This window comes from Rhinolophus sinicus, chromosome 12, assembly GCF_057876585.1.
Source record: "Rhinolophus sinicus isolate RSI-liver-muscle chromosome 12, RSI-T2T, whole genome shotgun sequence".
NCBI lineage: Eukaryota > Metazoa > Chordata > Mammalia > Chiroptera > Rhinolophidae > Rhinolophus > Rhinolophus sinicus.
This window is the reverse complement of record NC_142512.1, coordinates 47,484,147-47,503,015: the sequence shown is the minus strand read 5'-3', so window position 1 is coordinate 47,503,015 and position 18,869 is coordinate 47,484,147. Positions and strand designations below refer to the sequence as shown.

Sequence of the window (18,869 nt, the reverse complement as noted above, 5' to 3'; positions counted from 1 at the left end):
TCTCCTGTTACTTCTGATACCAGTTTTCACTCTGCATTGTTCCCAGACCAGCCCTCAGACTTGCAGGTTCCAGGGCAACAGTACAAATGGGCCCACATTCCATTGTCCGAAGTTATAAATCGCCCTACTTAAAATAAGTGCCATCCTCCTGCTTCGACGAAAGAACCTTCACAAAGACCTGGAAGGCCAGGTTTGAATTTAGAATTCTCAGACTCAGTTCTGCCCAGGGACTTGAGGGCATAGGAGAACCAGCCTCCCCATCCTTAGCCCACCCCCCCCTTCTCCTCCCATCCCTGGCTTTGATTTACTCCTGTGTGTCCAGGCTCCATCTAGAGCTCCCCAGACAGCATGTCTTGGGTCTGTTTTTTCTCAGTGTAAGACTTAGTCTGTTTACTTCCTACTTGACGAATGCTAGTCCATGCACAAATTATTCTAAGGTAAGAAAATAAGTCCCACAAGAGAAGCAAAGATTAAGGGTGTGTAGGGGAGGTGAAGCTGGAAATACGGCCGGAGTCAGATCATGGATCCCTGAATTATGGGCTGCAGGGTTTGGATTGAACATCGTGTGGTGGTGGGGGTGGTGGGAGTGGGGGTGGAGGGGAGTCCCTGAAAATTTTGAGCAGAAGAGGGACGAGATCACTGCTGAGCAGGGAGGAGGCCAGTGGGGCAACAGCATGTAGGTCAGTGGATGTGTTGGGTGGCTCTGCTGATGGGCAAATACTTCTGTTTTGCAGGAAGTGATGTTCTACAATGGATCATTCAGCGGCTTTGGATCTCCAGTCTGGGTGAGGGCATGTCTGGTTCTCATGTATCAAGGACAACTATGTGTGCAGCCTCATGAAAGAATCTCTGGAAGGTAGACACTAAATGGAGGCTTAGCCTGTGTCACTGAGAAACTGCCATTTTAATTGGAGAGACAAGGCCTTCATGTGTAAAACAACCAGAATCAAAAGTGAATGCATGATAGTTGGGGGACAAAATTGTTTCCTACAATAGATAGAGAACATGTAAAGAACAGGGGGAATTGGAGAGGAGTCAGACAAGAAATACTTCTAGGAGAGGGTGGTGCATACACACACCTGGTCTTGAAATAAGTGATGCTCGTGAATTGTGGAGAAGAGCTCGGGGGGTCTGGCTTCCCAGAAGGGGAAACCAGCAGGATTAATGGCGTAGAGATGGGATGGACAAGAAATGAAGTTGGTACCGAGAAGAAATTGGGAGAAATGACTTCAGCTGGGTATGGAGGGTGGTGGAGGGATGGGAGTACATCTGGCACACTTGCAGATGCCACAGTTTTTCTGGGAGCTAGGCAATAGGAAGCCAGGGGCTGTTTGAGCTTGGTGGTGTGTATAATAATCATATATAAGCTAGGATGTTTAGTAGCAACTTGAAGGAAAGAAAGGAGCTGAAAGAAGCTGGGTTGCAGGCTTCCCACTAGAAAAGAAGCTGTTGGTACAACAGGAATAAAACACGAGGGTCTGGTCTGTGATGGAGGGCGTGAGACATGAAGAGGGAGGGTTGGGGAGAAAGTCTTCCCGAGGCTTGGAGGCTGAGCTAAGTGATGGCATGTGGGTTGGGTCTTGGGGCAAGGTGGGCCTGGGGGACGGGAGGACTCTCTTAATGGTGGAAAGATACCTGCTTTCATTGGTGCCTCTAAGAAAGAAGCAGGACAGTTTTCTTTGAATTGATGCAAATTCAGAAACAAGACTATGTTTCCAAGCAAACTGGAGGGGGGATAGGGATTAAAATGAGGTGGGGAGGAGCCAGAGTAAATGGACCTGAGGTGCAGTCAGAGTTGAGCTTGGGAGAGAAATTGACAATAAACATGGCCTCCCTTTCCTATGAACTGAAGAAGTGTCTGTTGGTCAAAAAGAGACATTCTCTCCCTACTCCTGGGGACTTCTTCAGACCCTAAGGGCTTAGAAGAAGCTTCTCCAGGATTTCCCCAACTGTTATTCCTAAATGCCTGCAGTGGACCCCCTGTGGCACCTGTTAGCATTCAGAGTCACTGGCTCCCCTCCAAACCTCCTGAGTTGTCATTCCCGGGGGTCTGCCTGGGGAATTCTCCTGTTAGCATGCTCCCCAGCTGGTACTTGTCCACAGCCAAGTTCAGGAGCCACTGTCCTCACTCCCTGGATGAAGTGCCATTAGGATGGGGCCACCTGTCCTTGAATTCGGGGTGCTGTGTGGGGGCCAAGGAATGAGCTTCTGCCTTCAGCCTGTGCTCTTAACTTCCATGTTTCAATTGCTTCTCCCCAGAGGCACAGAACTTGGGCAACTTCATTGTCAAGTATGGCTACATTTATCCCCTGCAAGACCCCAAGAATCTCATCCTCAAACCCGACGGCAGCCTCTACCGATTTCAGGTAAGTCTTGGCCTGGACTTTGGGTATGAATATGGGGTTAATCTTATCTGAAAAATAGTTGTTTGGCTTCATATCCTCACAGACCAGGATATTAGAAAAGATGGTGGTGGTGGTGGTGGGGGGGGGGAAGGCTAAGGAAGTTTTATCTCTTAAGCCACATGGCTGGGAGCTCAGAGGTTTCCTGGTTTCTGTTGTAGACGCCGTATTTCTGGCCAACCCAGCAGTGGCCAGCTGAAGATACAGATTACGGTAAAACTCTTTCCCGTGTTTTGGTAGTGCTTAACATGCTGCTTATTTATTTACTCCCTCCATTTTGGTGGCATTTGTCTTGCTGTCATCATGACCTTTAAGTTAGTTCACATCTGTATTGGGAGTTCCTGGGGGAAGGGAGCGGGTCTGCTGAGTTTTTCTACCAGGCTGAGCACAGCAGCCTCATGCACAGAGAGGCTGCAGATGCGATTTTAAAATATGATGATGATGATGGAAAATGTCATTGTTTTCTTCTGCAGCCATCTATCTAGCCAAGCGAAATATCAAGAAGAAAGGGATTTTAGAAGAATATGAAAAGGTACAAAGATGCTTTGAAGTAGAGGTTATAGTTGAGTGGAATATAATCTTGAGCTGTCTTTTTACCCTGTTCCCCTTATTTCTACATTCCTATGTATTCTTGTCATCCATCCATCCATCATCCATCCATCCATCACACATTCATATATTTAGAAGCAGCTCCCCGAAGTAAATTCTTCCTCACATTGAGCTTCAGTTTCTCCTGCTATAATTTAAGCCCTGCTGTCCCAAAACAATATGACTTAATATGTATGATAATACATATTGTGGCTAACAGATGTGAACTTGAGTGTGTGATGGGAAAACATTAGTATCGACTTTTGTTTTAGGCTAGACGAGTCAGCTTTCTCAGAGGACACATCCTAATCCTCAAAGGGCTAGATTTCTGGGCAGATGGCAGCAATCTGGCTGTGATTTTATTCTCTACACACATATTTTTAGAAGAGCCAGTATCCCACCAATGGTAGATCTTATCTTTTGTGGATTTGTGATGTTCTGTTGTTGAATATTGAGTTTCCATATTCTTACCCGCACCATTCCCCTCTTCCTAATCAGATTTGAATACATTTAGTTTAAAAAATACATGCCAAGTTGAAGCTTTTGGAGAATTTGGTGTTACCCCTTGAATGAATGCCTTTGCAAAGCTGGGGCGGAAGGCTCTTTGGGACGGGCTAGTTGCCACAGAAGCGGGAGCATGCCCTCACTGACTTAGGGCTTTCTGCTCACTGGAAATGGCCTATGCCACGGCACTCAATGTCCTCATTTTGTTTTCCTTTTCTAGGAAAATTACAGTTTCTTGAACAAAAAAATTAACTACAAGTGGGACTTCGTCATTATGCAGGCCAAAGAGCAGTACAGGTGAGTGAAAGGTGACATTCGTCCTCTGATTGACCTCCCTCCCTCCCTTTCTTCTTTGATTCCTTTTATTAAAATAAACTCTTATTGGGCATTTTTGTCTCAAACACTGGACCAGGCATAGGGAACATAGAGACATAGTCTAGTGGGTCAGGCAGATGAGCAAACCGGCCATGATGCTACAGTGACATGAGATCCACAGGCAGGGGTTTGAAAAGAAACTGTAGAAACGACATTGAACTTGGAGGCTGCATAGGAGGTACCTGGGTGAAGGATGATGACGGTGGATGGAGAGGAGAGGTAAGATGGGAGGAACGATATTCTAAGCAGACAGAACCAGAGTCAGCACACTTGAATCATTTCTTTGTAGCAGGAGTGGAGAGCACAGAGCCTGGAACTGTCGGAGGTGAGGCTGGAGCTGCACAGTGTGAGAGCACTTTGTGCTAAGGGCCATGATGGGGGCGGTGAGGGGCATAGAAAGATTTTAAGCAGGGGAGGGATATAATCACATTTACATGTTGTCACCACCCATGCTGCTCTCATTTGCCTGCTGTCCACTTCAGAACTGGAGCCGACATCCCCCTTGAGGGCTCTGCCTTGTCTGTAAGAGCCAGATGTAAATGTTGGAGAGAATGTATCTGTCAGGATAAGTTCGGCTAGCGTAACAAATAGCCCCATGTCTCAGGGGCATGAAACCACAGTGTTCACATCTTGCTTCTGTTACATAGCCACTGTGGGTCTGCTGGGGCTCTGACAGGCTTTGTGCTCGGGGACCCATGCTGAAGGGGCAGCACCATCTGGACTTTGCCTGTTTCTAGAGCAGTGGGGGAGAGAAGAGAGGCTGTGTGGGTCACAAGTGGTACGTGTCACTTCTGCTCACAATTCATTAGCCAAAGCAGGCCATATATATAACTTCAAAGGAGGAGGGGTGGGGATGTATAGTATTACCATGTGGCTGAGATGTATGAGAGTTAGGAATATCTGGGGACCAATACCAGTGATTACCAAAATGGATAAGTGCAGCTGGCCCAGCCTTACTCACTTCGACAGGTCCAGGTTCTGGCAGGTCTAAGCCTGCTAGAGCATGGCGGGGCTACATGGTGGAGACCCCATGCTCATGAAGCAGCCTTGGGACCGGAGTAGTGGTGGATTAGTCAGGGTTCTCCAAGAGAAAGAACCAAGAGAGTGTGTGTATTCCTTACATATGTTATAAGGAATTAGTTCACACAGTTATAATGGATGAGAGGTCCCAAGATCCGTAGTCGGCAAGCTGGAAACCTAGGCGAGCCGGTGGTGTAAGTTCCAGTCTGAAACCTGGCAGGCCTGAGACCCAGGGAGAGCTGATGATTTAGTTGGGCTCTGAAGGTGGGAAAAGACCGGTGTCCCAGCGCAAAGCAGTCAGGCAGGAGGAATCCCCTGTTATTTGCAGGAAGATCAGCCTTTTTGTTCTATTGAGGCCTTCAACGGAAAACACTCTTATCCAAAAACACCCTCAAGACACACCCAGAACAATGTATGACCGAATCTCTGGGCACCCTGTGGCCCAGTCAGGTTGACACATACAATTAACCGTCACAATAGGTGCAGGAGAGCAGGTCCAGCAAAAAACAAAAATCCTAATGGCAGAATGGCTTGATTGCCTCACATGAGGGAAAAATTGTTCTTAGGCCTTGGATTCAGATAGAGGAACATCACTGAGAGAGCTGGCACTGCCCTTTCATCACTGACATATAACCCTACCTGGGTGTGTTTGAGACAAAGCAACATGGGGGTTGTATGGGAGAGGTATGAGGGAGAAGGTGGGGAGAGAGAGAAGCTCTCTGGTGTCTCCCATTATTAGGGCACTCATCCCATTATAAGGGTCCCACTCTCATGACCTCATCTAATTACCTCTTAACCCTAATATCCTCTTAAAGGCTCTAGATCTCCAGAGACCATCACATTGGGGATTCGGGCTTCACCATATGAACTTTGGGGACATACAAATATTCAGTCCATAGCAGTCTGTTTGGTTCAGCAGTATACTCCCGGTGCTTGGAACACAGTGGGAGATAAATAAACACATGAATACATGAATACATGAATGCATGAATGCATGAATGAATGAATAATTGATTGATGGAGTGATAGTATTATTTTAAAAATCATACTATGACAAACTAAAATAATTCCTCATTTACTGACGCCTGTGATTCCATGCATCATGACTGTCCTCCAATAACATCTATCAGAGAAGAGCAGAGGAGCAAAGCCAGAAAGGACCACTGGAATACATTAGTGATTTACCCTATTTACAGGGCTGTCCAGCGCCATGGAAACTCCACAGTGCCTCGGGCTCCTGAGGACAGGGGGTAGTTAACCTGGTAGAAAATCAAGTTAGGTTGGCAAGGGGAAGTTGTAATGACAGTGTTTATATTTAATTTCCCGAGGAGGTTGGCAAAACACCCCTCTGGAATGACTCTGCACCCATCTGGTTCTCTGGATGTTGTTGTGTTATTCACAATACATTAGCTGGCAAATAAATCTGCTGTCTTGTAGAGGGCATGTGCGTCATCCCACGTTGCCTAGGAAAACAAGCATTACCGAATGTGAGCTCAGGTCGCCGTGGAAATGGTGCTGAGTGGTGCCCGTGCATGATAATTAAGGTTGCCTGGCTCCTATAGGAAGAAAACATCATTTTCTATCCAAAATGGGAAAGCGGGAGACTGAAAGATAATAAGTAGCCTTTTATGGCAATAAGCTGGGCTCAGAAAAAACCCTGACTTGTCACCAACTCTTTAAAGTGACAGAGTGGAACTGACAGGTAGGGAGAAATGAGGATTCCCCGAGGCCAGCATTTGCCCCATCACATGCTCTGGGATTGCTTGCTAGCTGCTTGTCCAGATGTGGATTATGTGGTTTCCCAAAGCAGCAAACATTAAGAAGGCAGGTGGTTAGTCACATGTCAGCCTAGAATGTCATCCACGCTCACCCCAGTGGTGAAGTTGGTGGAGTCGATGGCATCCCAGCCCAGGGCTCTCAGGCAGAGCGGGGCTCTGTTTGGGGCCAGACCCCCCGGTTGAAGTCCTATTCCTGCTGTGTGCTGACAGTGTGACCCTGGGCAGGGCATTTGATCTCTTTTTGATTCAGTTCCTTGAACTGTGCAGTGAGAAAAGGTCACTGGGAGGATTAAATGAATTAATGACACATGAAAGCATTTAGCTGGGTGCCTAGCACACAAGTGTCCTATGAGTGTTTGCTGTTGTCATTATTATTACGGCAAACACAGATCAGTCAGGCAGAGCTGCGTCATGAGGAATCGGGTCTATGCCTGAGCAAAAAGATCCAGCCTCTCACTGGCCTTAACCATGGCTTCTGGCTTTTCAGGACTGGAAAGGAAAGGAATAAAGCAGACAGGTACGCACTGGATTGCCAAGAGAAAGCGTATTGGCTGGTCCACCGATGCCCTGTGAGTATTCTCCCTCCTGGTTTCACCCATCTCTTCTGTGCCTCCCCACCCCCACCCTGTCCTCAGCATCCCTGTTGCTGGCTCAGCTCCCTCTGGGGCTGGAACTGAATCAGAGGAGGGGCTGCTCGGTGTTGAGTTAGCATCCAGGGCCTTTTGGCTGGAAGAGGAAATGCACCGCGTGGATGGGCTCTGCTCGTGGCCCATCTGCTAGTGCTAGGACCAGGTGAAATGACCTAAGCCAGGGACCTGAACGAGTTTGTCTTTTAAGAGGGCTAGGACCTTTTTTTTTTTTTTTTTTTGGCCAGGATAGCTTGGAAAAAGAAGAAAAAAACTAGAACATAGCCTCCAAAGCAGAAAAATAAAATGTTGTAGAGAACTGACACTCTGCATATCCAAAGCTATGCCTTATGTCTCTGGCTCCCCCTTCTCCTCTTCTGGATTCAGTCCCCAGAGGCTGTGATGGGGGCGGGGGAGGCGTGAGAGGAGTAAATATGTGCTAAGCTTTATTGCTTAAGGCACATTACATCTCTGGCTGTGGGACTTTAAGTAGCTCAGACAGACAAGCTAGACATTAATGATGTAACTTGTCAAATCTCATCTCTGGGAAGTGGTCGCCTCATCCCCCAGCACAGAGAAACAGGAAGAAACTGTCACCCACTGGAGTAAACTCTGCTGCCTCAGTTTACTCCTCTGTCAGACCCACGTGCTGCGTATGGATCATGGGAGGTGAAAGATGTGAAAGGGATTCTGAAAAGTGACGAGTTCAAAACAAATGCTCTTTCTCTTCCTCCCTTCGTTTACTTGGTTGGCAAGCAACCAAATTCTCAGAATCAAAAAGCAAACTGGGTCAGTCATGGTGCCAAAACGTCTGGAGTTTTGAACTCTGAGCCCATTAGATTTTGGCCATTTTGCTTATTTTCTTTCTACGCTCAAAACAAATACCCCATAAGGTGTTCCATCTTGGGGCCATTGGTTTGGGTGCCTTGTGGCTGAGGTTAAGATCCTGGGGTTCATCCCCAAGAAGCTTGTTTGGTTTTGCTTTGTTTCAGGGCTCCTCCTCTAGATAAACTAGTTAGCCGATGCCCGACACTGGGGGCTGGGTGAAAGAGTGGGTGACTGAGTCAGGGTCCTGAAGAAACAGAGGCAAGCACACGCCTCCCTGTTGGTAGCCCCGGAGTGAGATCTTTGTATGAGAAAGGAATCGTGTATTGTTTAGCCTGCATTCGGTCATCTGTTCCTAAAGAGGGAGACTTGGTGAGCCTACGGGCAAGTGGCCCATACAATGCCCTGGTGGCCAGTGACACCCATGACCGAGGGGATCCTGCTCCTTGCAGAGTGGAGAATGGCTGCCATACTACATGCAGGGGCTCTGTGGTATGGGAATGCCAGTGACTGCATCCCTGGCAAAGCGGCATAGACTGGCTGTGTACACGATCTGCCCTGAGTCCCTCTCCTCCCCTCTGTCCCTGAACCCAGGAGGCCTATGGGGAACAGAACGAAAAACAGATCTGAGTTCCCCCCAGTCCTCCTGGGGTAACCGTTCAACCCCCACACCAGGCAAATGACTGAGTGGCTCTTCCCAGTATGATTCAGAACTACCTAAATTTGACAGTGTGTCTCTATGATTACTACCTCTACCATCTTCTCCGCTGCCTCCACTGCCTCCCACATTGCCCCCACTTTTCCACCTCCATCACCACCATCACCACCATTGACGTTTTCACCGTCGTCATCATCACCATCATCATCATCATCACCGCCGACCTGCATGGAGACCGTTCAGTGTGCCCGGCCCTGCCTGAGGCATCATTTTGCATTCACCGTCTTATTTCATCATTGCTGTCCTGTGTGGGAGGTGATATTGTTCGCCTCATTTTGCTGAGGAGGAAGCAGAGGCTCAGGGATGTTGCTAACCGGCCACAGTGGTACAGCCAGTGAGTGAGAGGGTCTGACCCCAGACTGCACGGCCTTTCCCTCTGAGTCTCTGTACTCTTTTGCCTCCCACGACAATGTCACATGATGTCTCAGTGCATTGAAGACCTTTTCGTAACCTCCTGGGTCTTCAGAGCATTGCATGAGTCACTGCTGCTCTAACAAACATGCTGCCAGGGGTCAAAGGGGCCTGGTCTCTCTTTCATAGCTCGGGGGAGCCAAGTTCAGAATGAGGCTTTGATGTACTCCGAAGTCGTAAAACTTGGACACAAAACTGCTCTTCACATTCAGTCGCTCCTACTGCTGCCCTCTGAGGTCAGACCCAGACCAGTAGTCAAAGATGAGGCTGGAGCGCCTCTGGCTCCTACTCTCTCTCCCCTCCTTTCTTAAAACACTCTCAGCCTCTTGGTGGCCCGAGCGCCTTGGGGTTAGAGACATGCTCTGTGTGAAGAGCGTCCTGTTTGGAGTCTGTCTCAGCCTGGAAATTGAGCAAGCCCGGGAAGCCCAGGAGCTTAGGGACTGTCAGACTGTCTCCCAGAGACCCAAACAGACTGTCAGTTCAGTGGGAAAAGAAGCCAGCCAGGCGAACAAAGCATTTGGCCCCGTGGAGTGTCGAGCAGCCAGGATGTGGACTGACTGTAACCCACTGTGGTGGGCAGGACACGACCTGCGGGTACCGAGTCCATTCATTTCCCTGCTCACTTCTGTTCATTAATCCGTGAGACCTTCATGAGGCCCTGCCTCTGTGCCAACCGAGCAGTTAGGTGCTGGCATAAAGTAACAGCTAAAGGTCGCTGAGTGCCTACTGTGCGCCTGTGATAAGCTCTTGGCATGGATGGTCCCCTTCACCTGAGGACGATGCTGTGAAGTAGGGAGTAGCATCACTCCCATTGTTCCGAAGGGGAGCTCAAGGCTCAGAGAGGTTCAGTAGCTTGCACAGCGCTGGATGTGAATCCACGTCTGTCTGACATGCTGCTGCTGTGGAAGGTGCACCCACACGAGGTCCCCCCTCTCAGCTCAAGGAGCTCAAAATCCAAATTGCCGTAATAGACAGCAGCACTCTCCTAGACATAAGACCCACTGCTGAGGGGCACAGCGGGGGTGATTAAGGGAGGGGGGAGGAATATTGTGTCAGATGTTGTATCAGGGGTTATCATCACGGCTGGAGGACAAGATGAGATGTGGGTGGCTGAGGGGGTCTGATCCCATTCCCATCCTGAGCCCAAATGCCGCCCCTGACTCAGCAACCTGTAATGAAGGAAAACAATGTTCCTCTCTCATTTTTCACCCAAATGGAACAAAGTACAGACCTGGGCACAATGCAAACAACAGTTCATTTTGTAAACGAGCAGAGGGAGAAACGCTTCCTTTATAAAAGTCCTTTTGTGGCCTTTTGTGCATCTTTGCTGCACCATTTGCGACTTTGTGTCTCCGAGGGTACCGGCCACTGACTTATGGACCACGGAAATAGGGAGGATATGACCCAGGGACAGTGGTTTGTACTCTAATCAAGCAGTCACTTTTCTGAATATCAAGCTAAATGGCCGTTGTTTCAACCACAAATGCAGACACTCACCAGAGAAGGAGATTTCTGCCCTCCATTTCCTGTTGAAGTGGGCTAAATGTCCAATGACAGAGAGTGGTGACATAAATTCAGGTAAAGCCACTGATGAAACATTGTGAAGCTATGAAAATGGTATTTTCAAAGGCCATTTATTGACCTAGGAAAATGGTCCAATATTTAATTTTTTTTTTAATTTATAAAAACAGTTTGGAAAATTCCATATGCTCTGATCCAAATTAAAAAAAAAAAGTCAACATCTATTTGGCGAATACCCATTTATGCCAGATGCTTACAAGGCGAGGGGTATATTTGAATGATGAGCTAAGATAGGCATGGCCTGTCCCTCAAGGAGCTTACAATTGGCTGGGGACACAAAGACTAAAAGTGTTGCACAAATAAATGTGTACTGTGCAGAATGGCAGGACAGCTGTGAGAGGCAGGGATCCCAGGCCAGATCGGGGGTCTGGGAACACCTCTCCATGACAGTGACCTTCAAGCCGAGATCTGCTTCAGCCGACTTCTCTAACCTTTCAGTCTAAACTCATCTCCCTGTTTCAGGCTCATTTCTATCTCTTTCCCCCATTTTATTTTGTTTATAAAATTATTTGGTATTTTACTGTTTGTTTTCTATCCCACGCACCTAAAGGCTCTGAACTGATACCGCAGGGAAGGGAGTGCTGATGAGAGAAGCAGAGGCAGACAAGGGAAGGGACAGGAGGTCGTGGGGAGTTGTCACCAAGGAGTGTACATCGGTTCCTACCCTGGTCCTTCTCTGGAGTGCTGATTCTGGGAATGTCGCCTCCTTGGGGACCAGATGTTGGGGGCACACAGTTCCTTTTCTCACCCGAATTATGAAGAATGTAACAAACTGCCTCTTTGGCTGATGCCCAAGGGATGCTGTCACAGCCTGGCATTCTCACTTCCGCCGGTTGCAGGGGGAAGCTTGGCTGTCGCTGGAGGGCTTCCTGTGCATGGCACTGGGGCTGAATGTGTCTGCATGTCCTCTGATCTGCTGGCAGCTCACAGCAGGGACGCTGGCTGCCCTTGTTTCCGGTGCACTGACAGTCAGCTCTGGGTTATCTCCATTCAAGCATCTTCTTGCGTGCTAGAAACTGCGTCAGCAGAGGCTTAAGTGACTATCTTGGGGAACAAAGGCTTTACATTACCCGATGAATGAATGAATGAATGAATGAATGAATGAATGAATGAATGGAGTCTGGGAGTTTCCCAAACCAGCAGGAGCAGAATGGCACCCCCTAGAGAGTTTTGAAGTCTCCATAGGAACAGCTCAGACTTACGGAGATGGCAGGAGTCTGGGCGGTGGGGCAGCCAGAGGAGAGTGCCTGGCCCTTCTGTACAGCTGAGGGAAGCCGGGGGGCCTGGCGCTGGACAGGTTGGCAGAATAATAGAGCCCAGTGGGTGGCTACCACTCCAAGAGTCCAAGGCCATGTGGTCTGGGCAGCTGAGGGCAGCCCTGTGCTGGTCACGGTTACGCGGATACCCCATTGAGTACCGGGGCAGCTGATTTTATATCAAAGCATACGTCAAGTTCAAAGGAGCGAGCTGGAGAACTAATTCAAGACTCAAGGGGATGACCCCGCTGACGCTTCTGAGGCAGTGAGTGCCTGTGGAAGAGCAGCCAGCCAGTGGTTATAGGGGCACTATGGGCATGGGCTGGGTGTGTCAGTGTGTGCATGCGTGTATGTGAGAGTGTGTGCATGTGTGGTGTGAGTGTGTGTGAGCATGTGTCATTGTGAGAGTGAGTGCATGCCTGTGTGAGTGTGAAAGTGGGAAGAGTTTTAAGTAAGTGTGAGGGTGTGTGCAAGTGCGTCTGAGTGTGAGTGTATGAGACTGTGTGGGTGTGTAAATGTGACTGTGAGAGAATGTATGTGTGTGAGATATGAAAGTTGTACGTGTGAGAGAGAGAGAGTGTGTGTGTGTGTGTGAAGTCTGTCTTTAGTTAAGCTGGGGGTTTTCTTTGTACCCGATGGAGGGGCCAAATTCCTAGGACCCACTGTAGGCAAAGGCACTGATTCTGATAAACACACTTCCCACCCTCCTGCCCCATTGCTGGGTTAGAGCCCATTGAGGGCTGGCTTGGGCTTCTATATTGTCCCTTCACAGCACTTGTCACCATTGTAATTTGTCATTTATGTGATTAATTGCTGAGTGGCTGTCTCCCCCGTGAGACCTACTGGGAATGTCTCAAGGCAGGAATCTCTGTCACATTCACCACGGGCTCCCCAGGGCTGAGCACAACGTTAGCCATCCAGCCATCGTAAGTGCTGATAAGTATTTGTTGACTGAGGTCCACATGTAACTACTAGGGTGAGGACAGCCACTCCCTTTCCTTGTCTTTCTCCCAACCCATTTTCTATTTCTTTCTTGTTTTCTCTTCCTTGCCTGGCTGTATGCCCATGGTAGCCTGCTAAGTTGCCAGAATTAGCAAATAAAATATAGGATGCCCAGTTAAATTTGAATTTCGAATAAACAGCAAATGATTTATGTCCCAATATTTTGACACTTATTATATATTTCTACTAAAAACATATGGAATACACTCTTATGTAAAATTACATATCAAAATATTTGCTGTTTATCTGAAATTCAAACTGAACTAGGCATTTTATATTTTATTTGGCAACCATACTTCTGAGCTAAAAATGTGGCTGATCCTACTGGTGAGGCTAAATCTGATGGGAAGAAAGCCCAGTTGCTTCTTGCCTCTGCTTCAATGTCATCAGCCTGGTTAGTCACAGGAGAACTTGGTGGGTGCCTGGAACCAAACCAGAGGGAAGTACAAGACCCAAATTGTTGGCCTGAAGGAACTGAGAGAGACCAAGCAAGATTGGCTGGAGAGGGGTGACATGATGGAAAAGAGAACTGATACAAATTAAAACCCAGCTTTGGGCTAGGCCTTTATTTACAAACATGAGCATAGGATGAATGCAGTCCCTTGCTCAATAATAGCTACCCTCTGTTGAGAGCTTCACACTCCATCTTGTTAAATTCTCACAAGAACCTGACAGGTAGGAGAGATCATCTCCATTTCCCAGAAGGGCTACCACGTGCAGAGAGAAGTAGTTGCTTCCAAGATCTGTCTCATAGCTGGAAGTGGCAGAACCAGGATTGAAGCCCAGAGGAGCCTGGATTCTCCAAATCACTGTACTGTACTTTGAAGAAGGAGCACCATAGGAGGAGCTGGGAGTCCCATGTACTAATCCGAGTGAATTATCATTGAATTTGAGTATTATTTATCTATTTATCCATCCATCCATCCATCCATCCATCCATCCATCCATCCATCCATCCACCCACCCATCCACCCATCCACGCACATCACATCCATCCATCAATGCATGCATGCATCCATTCCACCGTGTTAGGTTCTGGGGAGGCTATGGTAGAACAGTCCCGTGAAGCTCTCCAGCTCACTCAGAGGGTCTTACACACCCTCATAGCTCCCCGTGGGCTAGGCCACAAGCCCTTCTCAACTCAGTCTTGCAGTTGGCAGCATGGCTAAGACCCACAGTTACTTAGAAACTAGAGACTCTCCCCGTAGTGGTCCTTATGTTATTTTTGTTCCATTCAGCCAGGAATGAACAACGTGCTGGACTATGGCCTGGACCGAGTGACCAATCCGAATGAAGTTCAGGTAAACCAGGTAGGTCTCTGCTGCATACTCTGGGCAGAGCCTAGGTCAGGTTCTTAGGCTGGGGAGATGTTCACATGTCTAGCATATGTTCGTGTCTGTTGGTGCAACGGTATCTCCCCTTTGAGACTGCCAGAGAGAGGATGGCGTGGGCTCTGTGATATCAGTGTCAGGGACGAGGCCATGAGTCACTCTTTCCTTTTGCAAATCTGATGAAAGTTATGAAAGCATTCTGCCCCAAATTGCACAGACCGATATTTTGCATACAATTTCAGCCAGTTTCCTGACTCCCTGAAGACTATAGGCCCCAGGCTTGAAACCCTTGACTGCACTTTGGGTTTAAACCTTTATCCACATGACAGGACCTGAAATGTCACACTTTTCTTTTTGCATCTCTGTGGGGTGGGATCTTTGCAAAGATTCTCCTATGCTTTTTGTTTTAAAAGAACCCTTCCTCCTAATATGCCACCATTTATGATGGATGGCCAATTTCCTGTGATGGTTTCCGATTTAAGGAAACGCAGTTCAGAAGCTGTTGAAAGCACACAGGTTAGGGTTTCTCAACCATGACACTATTGTTCTGGGCCAGGTAATTCTTTGGGGGGAGGGGAGCTTTCCTGCACATTGTAGGATGTTTAGCTGCATCCCTGTCTTTTACCCACTAGATGCCAGTAACATCGTGCCTTTCCCTGCCCGCTTCACAGTCCTGACAATCAAAAATGTTTGCAGACATTGTCCCATGTATCTTGTGGGACAAAATTGCCCGAATTGAGAACCACTGATCCCCGTAAACCAGTCTAAGCCCCACTTAAACTAGTCTTAGATAGTTTCCTTGCTTTCTGTCTAACGTTGCCTTGGGATAGGAAAGGGTCAGTGACCTCTTTAGCTTAGTGTGTCATCTGTAAGCCTTGGCAGGGCCTTAAAGCCTGAGTGGAAGCTGGAAGGGATGAACTAGGAAAAGAGGAAGAAGGAAGTCGATGGGGAAAGAAAGGAGCAGGAAAAAGGTGGCAGTACGGCAGCTCTGTGACATGGACACTTTTGCCCTCTGGGACCCAGAACTCAAGATGGCTGTGGGTCCCCCCACCAGTGTGTGAGACAGATGCCCAGGCTTAGGGACACAGTCCTTATGGAGAGAGACTCAGTTCCTAGAGGGTGTCACCTGGGGGGCGTTGCTAAGTCCCTTGTCCACAACTCAAAGCAACCCTTCCTTTGATACATGGATGGCATTGCCAGCCTTCCCCAGCCTTTTCCATGTTCTCCTCGTCAGATGACAGATAATTGCTGAGGCTTGGTTTCCATGGAAACAGAATCATCAAGGCAAATACTGAACCGGGCTGGAAGAGTTGCTTTTTGTTACGGATAACTGGCAGCTCTGGAAGCTTCTCTGGTGTGGAGGAGGGGAGGGTAGAGGTGGAAAGCACCTCACCGTTGGGCTAGGGGAAGAGAGGGCCTTCTGGCTTTCCAAACCCATTTCTTGCCAGATAGATGTTGGCAATTCCGTCAGCTCAGAGTCAGAGCATGTGAGACTGAGGGCTGTGTCCACCGTGCTGATGTTCATCTTTTGTTTACCATCATCTTCTCTGTTTTTCTCTCTCTCTTCCACCAGCTCTCTTTCTCCTGCCGGCACTCTGGCTGCTGTGACTTGTTAAGAAGAATTAAGAACTGTAGTTCTCAAGCAGTTCTCCCTTCTGTCCCCTCAGCCAGCCCCAGTGTGTGTGTATGCTTGTGTGTGTGTCTGATCCAGCTATTAGGGAAATGGGGGCTGGCGCTGGGTTTTATCTGTCTGCAGCACGTCCCTAGTTTGACTAAGTGTCCGCTGTTTTTCCAGGTTTATCTGTCCTGAGACGAGAGGGCGGAGGGAACAGGAAGTGCCTCCATGAGGCCTTGGGAGTGCAAAGGATTCTGATTTCTTTTCCTTTCAGAGAAGAGCTTACAGTGCTGGTTTGAAGAGAGAGGCTTTTTTTGAGAATTAGTGAATTCTTGAAAACATATCCATTTTCCTTAATTGGAGGCAAATAACTCAAAAGAAATAAACACCATCAAGTGTCAGAAAGGAGGCTGTTAGGTCGGCAGGTATCTAGGGTCCTGAGTGACCCATGGTCTCAGGCTGCTGGCTGCTGGTCAGTGTGGCTGCCCAGCCTTGGAAGGACCTGGCCAGGGGCCAGGGGCCCTAGCCAGAAAGCGTGTCCTCACTGTTCTTATACTTTGAAGCATATGGAGGCACCAAGCATACACAGCCCCCACCTTTCCTTTATTTCAGAGAGAATTTGGCCCTCCTGGGGGAGGCTGAGTGGCGGCCGGGCGCTAGCCTGGCTGTGGGCAGTGGTGTGCCCCAGGCTGGCCCTTCTTTCCCCAACCCCAGCAGCGTTGCCATGGTCATTTAGTGACGAGGGCCAATGCAGTGTGAAGAGAGCTTTGCCATCAGAATGAATATCACCCAACCCTGCCACTCTCTAGCTGTGCGATCTTAGACAAGCTCTTGAGCCATTTAAAGCCTCAGTTTCCTTGTCTACAAAATGGGAATAACAATAGCTCCTTCAAAGGATTAAATGAGACATATAGGTGAAGTGTTTGGAATGGTATCCAACATGCTGAGACACTCCACAAACAGTAGCTATTGATGTTATTACAACTGTCACCATGCTGCTAGAGAGCCAATTTAGGGAGCCCGGTAGACCCTAGACCCTGGTTTGGGAGGCCATACTTAGCCCGTTTCCTCTTCTGTCCTTATACCTTCTCATGTTTCTGCCTCAGTTGGAGGCAGCGGGAGGAAGGTACATACCACTTTCAACCTCCCTGCCTAGTCCAGTAAACAGCTGCTGAAAACGGCACAGTTTATAAGGGTATGCACACTGGTCTTCGGGTAAAAGAAAAAACGTGGCTCCACAGTATTAAATACTGTGTTCTGCTGAGCCCTCTATCTGGAGCCCTTAGTGGGTGATGGCTCCTCCTGTACTGCCACCACCTGGGGACAAACAGCTTTCTCCTTGCGGCTCCTGTGTGACTGGTGCTGGTTGGGAAGGGACGACTCTAATGGCTGACATTTGCTGACAGCCTCTTGCATGTCAGGCATGGGGTTAAGTGTTTCACACCTAGTCACAGCTCAGTTAAGACTCACAGCAACCTGTGAGGCCATGAGTGTTATCAGCATGCCTACTTCGTAGTTGGAAACAGAGAGAGTGGGCAACTCAGCCAAGACACACGGCTCAGCAATGGGGAAGCTGGGATTCTCAGCTCGTGGGCACCCAAGCCCACTCCCTATCCCGCCTGATGTGTTTGACTGTCCATTATGTGGCTTCTAGGACCTTTGCTGGATTACATTCAATTCTTGCAGCAGCTTGGTAAGAGAGGTAAATGTCAGTTCCATTTTTCTCACGTGACAAAATAGAAACAGAGAAGTTGAGCAGTTTTGCCCAAGCTGGCCCAGCCAGGTCTACTGCCCTTGCTGTCCCCTGATACCACCATGATCCCCACCCCCTAACCATGCCCTAGGGCCCTGCATCCAGGGCCAGTTTCATGGCAAGTGATTTGTTCACTGGTCCACAGCTCCACACTCATTAGGGCCCTGTCCTTGGTTTAATGTCTTGTTGTTACCGTCTTAAAATTCTTAATCCATTTTATTTTGGGGGGGACAAAGGGCCCTGCATTTTTATTTTGCACTGTGCCCTGCAAATCATATAGTCTGTCCTGCCTCTGTCCTATCAGGGAGTGTGTGGCAGGACAATTACTTCAGAGGATCACAACCTTGAACTCTTGTCTCTTTCGACAGCTAGCTGCCTCCCACCTCTTCTCTTGTCTGCTTTGTATTAACGGCAGCAGTTTCCAGATTTCCTGGTTTCTGACTTTTGACCCTGTCTCCGCTCTCAATGCCTGTGTGCCCCAATTCCTCCTGGTTCTCCTCATCTTGCGTTTTGCATCACGCCTTGCCCGACTCTCACCTCTGTTTCTGCACAGAATCCTGCCTGGCTGTCCCATCCCGGGGTCCGTGCTTCTCCCTGCTCTGGGCTCTTGCACTCCTGCCCGAGTGGCTGGATGGCCACTCAGGGCATGACCTTGACCCTCCTGCCCCGTGACACTTGTCTGCAGCCTGAAAGCTGGTTTCAAGGCCAACAGGCCGGCCACAGAGCTGTGTAAACAAGCTCTAGTTGTGTGTCGCTATTTGGGCAACTCTGCAAGTGACAAACAATATGTTAGAATCCCACGCATGCAGAGCATTTGAAGATTACTCAGACAGAATGTCTTACTATACAAAATGTGTCACTCAGAGAGGGAATAAAGAAGTGACTCCACTCCGGGAGGGCCAACTACTGAGAAAGCAGGGGATCTGTGCATGAATTCCAGCATGAAAAAAAAGTATGTTGATTTCTTTTTTTTTCCTCATGAGGTGGTTTTCTTTGAATTGCTCAGAAATGTATGTGTGTATTTTTAAGAAACTTTATTTTTCAATCAATGCTTCTAATGGTCTTTGGTTAAGTAATAATAATA

At 48.3% G+C, this 18,869-nt stretch overlaps 1 protein-coding gene across 3 annotated transcripts in view; it reads left to right on the top strand.

The window, feature by feature from the left end:
* Nucleotides 1–18,869, top strand: part of RGS9 (regulator of G protein signaling 9) — a 63,147-nt gene that overhangs the window by 14,367 nt on the left and 29,911 nt on the right. For 2 of the 3 annotated variants that reach the window (XM_019733013.3, XM_088802336.1), the window contains exons 3-9: nucleotides 735–785; nucleotides 2,260–2,366; nucleotides 2,564–2,615; nucleotides 2,876–2,934; nucleotides 3,715–3,791; nucleotides 7,155–7,236; nucleotides 14,325–14,387. In XM_019733013.3, the coding sequence (XP_019588572.3) occupies nucleotides 735–785; nucleotides 2,260–2,366; nucleotides 2,564–2,615; nucleotides 2,876–2,934; nucleotides 3,715–3,791; nucleotides 7,155–7,236; nucleotides 14,325–14,387 (491 nt within the window). Of the gene's footprint in view, nucleotides 1–734; nucleotides 786–2,259; nucleotides 2,367–2,563; nucleotides 2,616–2,875; nucleotides 2,935–3,714; nucleotides 3,792–7,154; nucleotides 7,237–14,324; nucleotides 14,397–18,869 lie in introns of all 3 variants that reach the window. The other variant, XM_019733012.3, reaches the window with a different exon arrangement.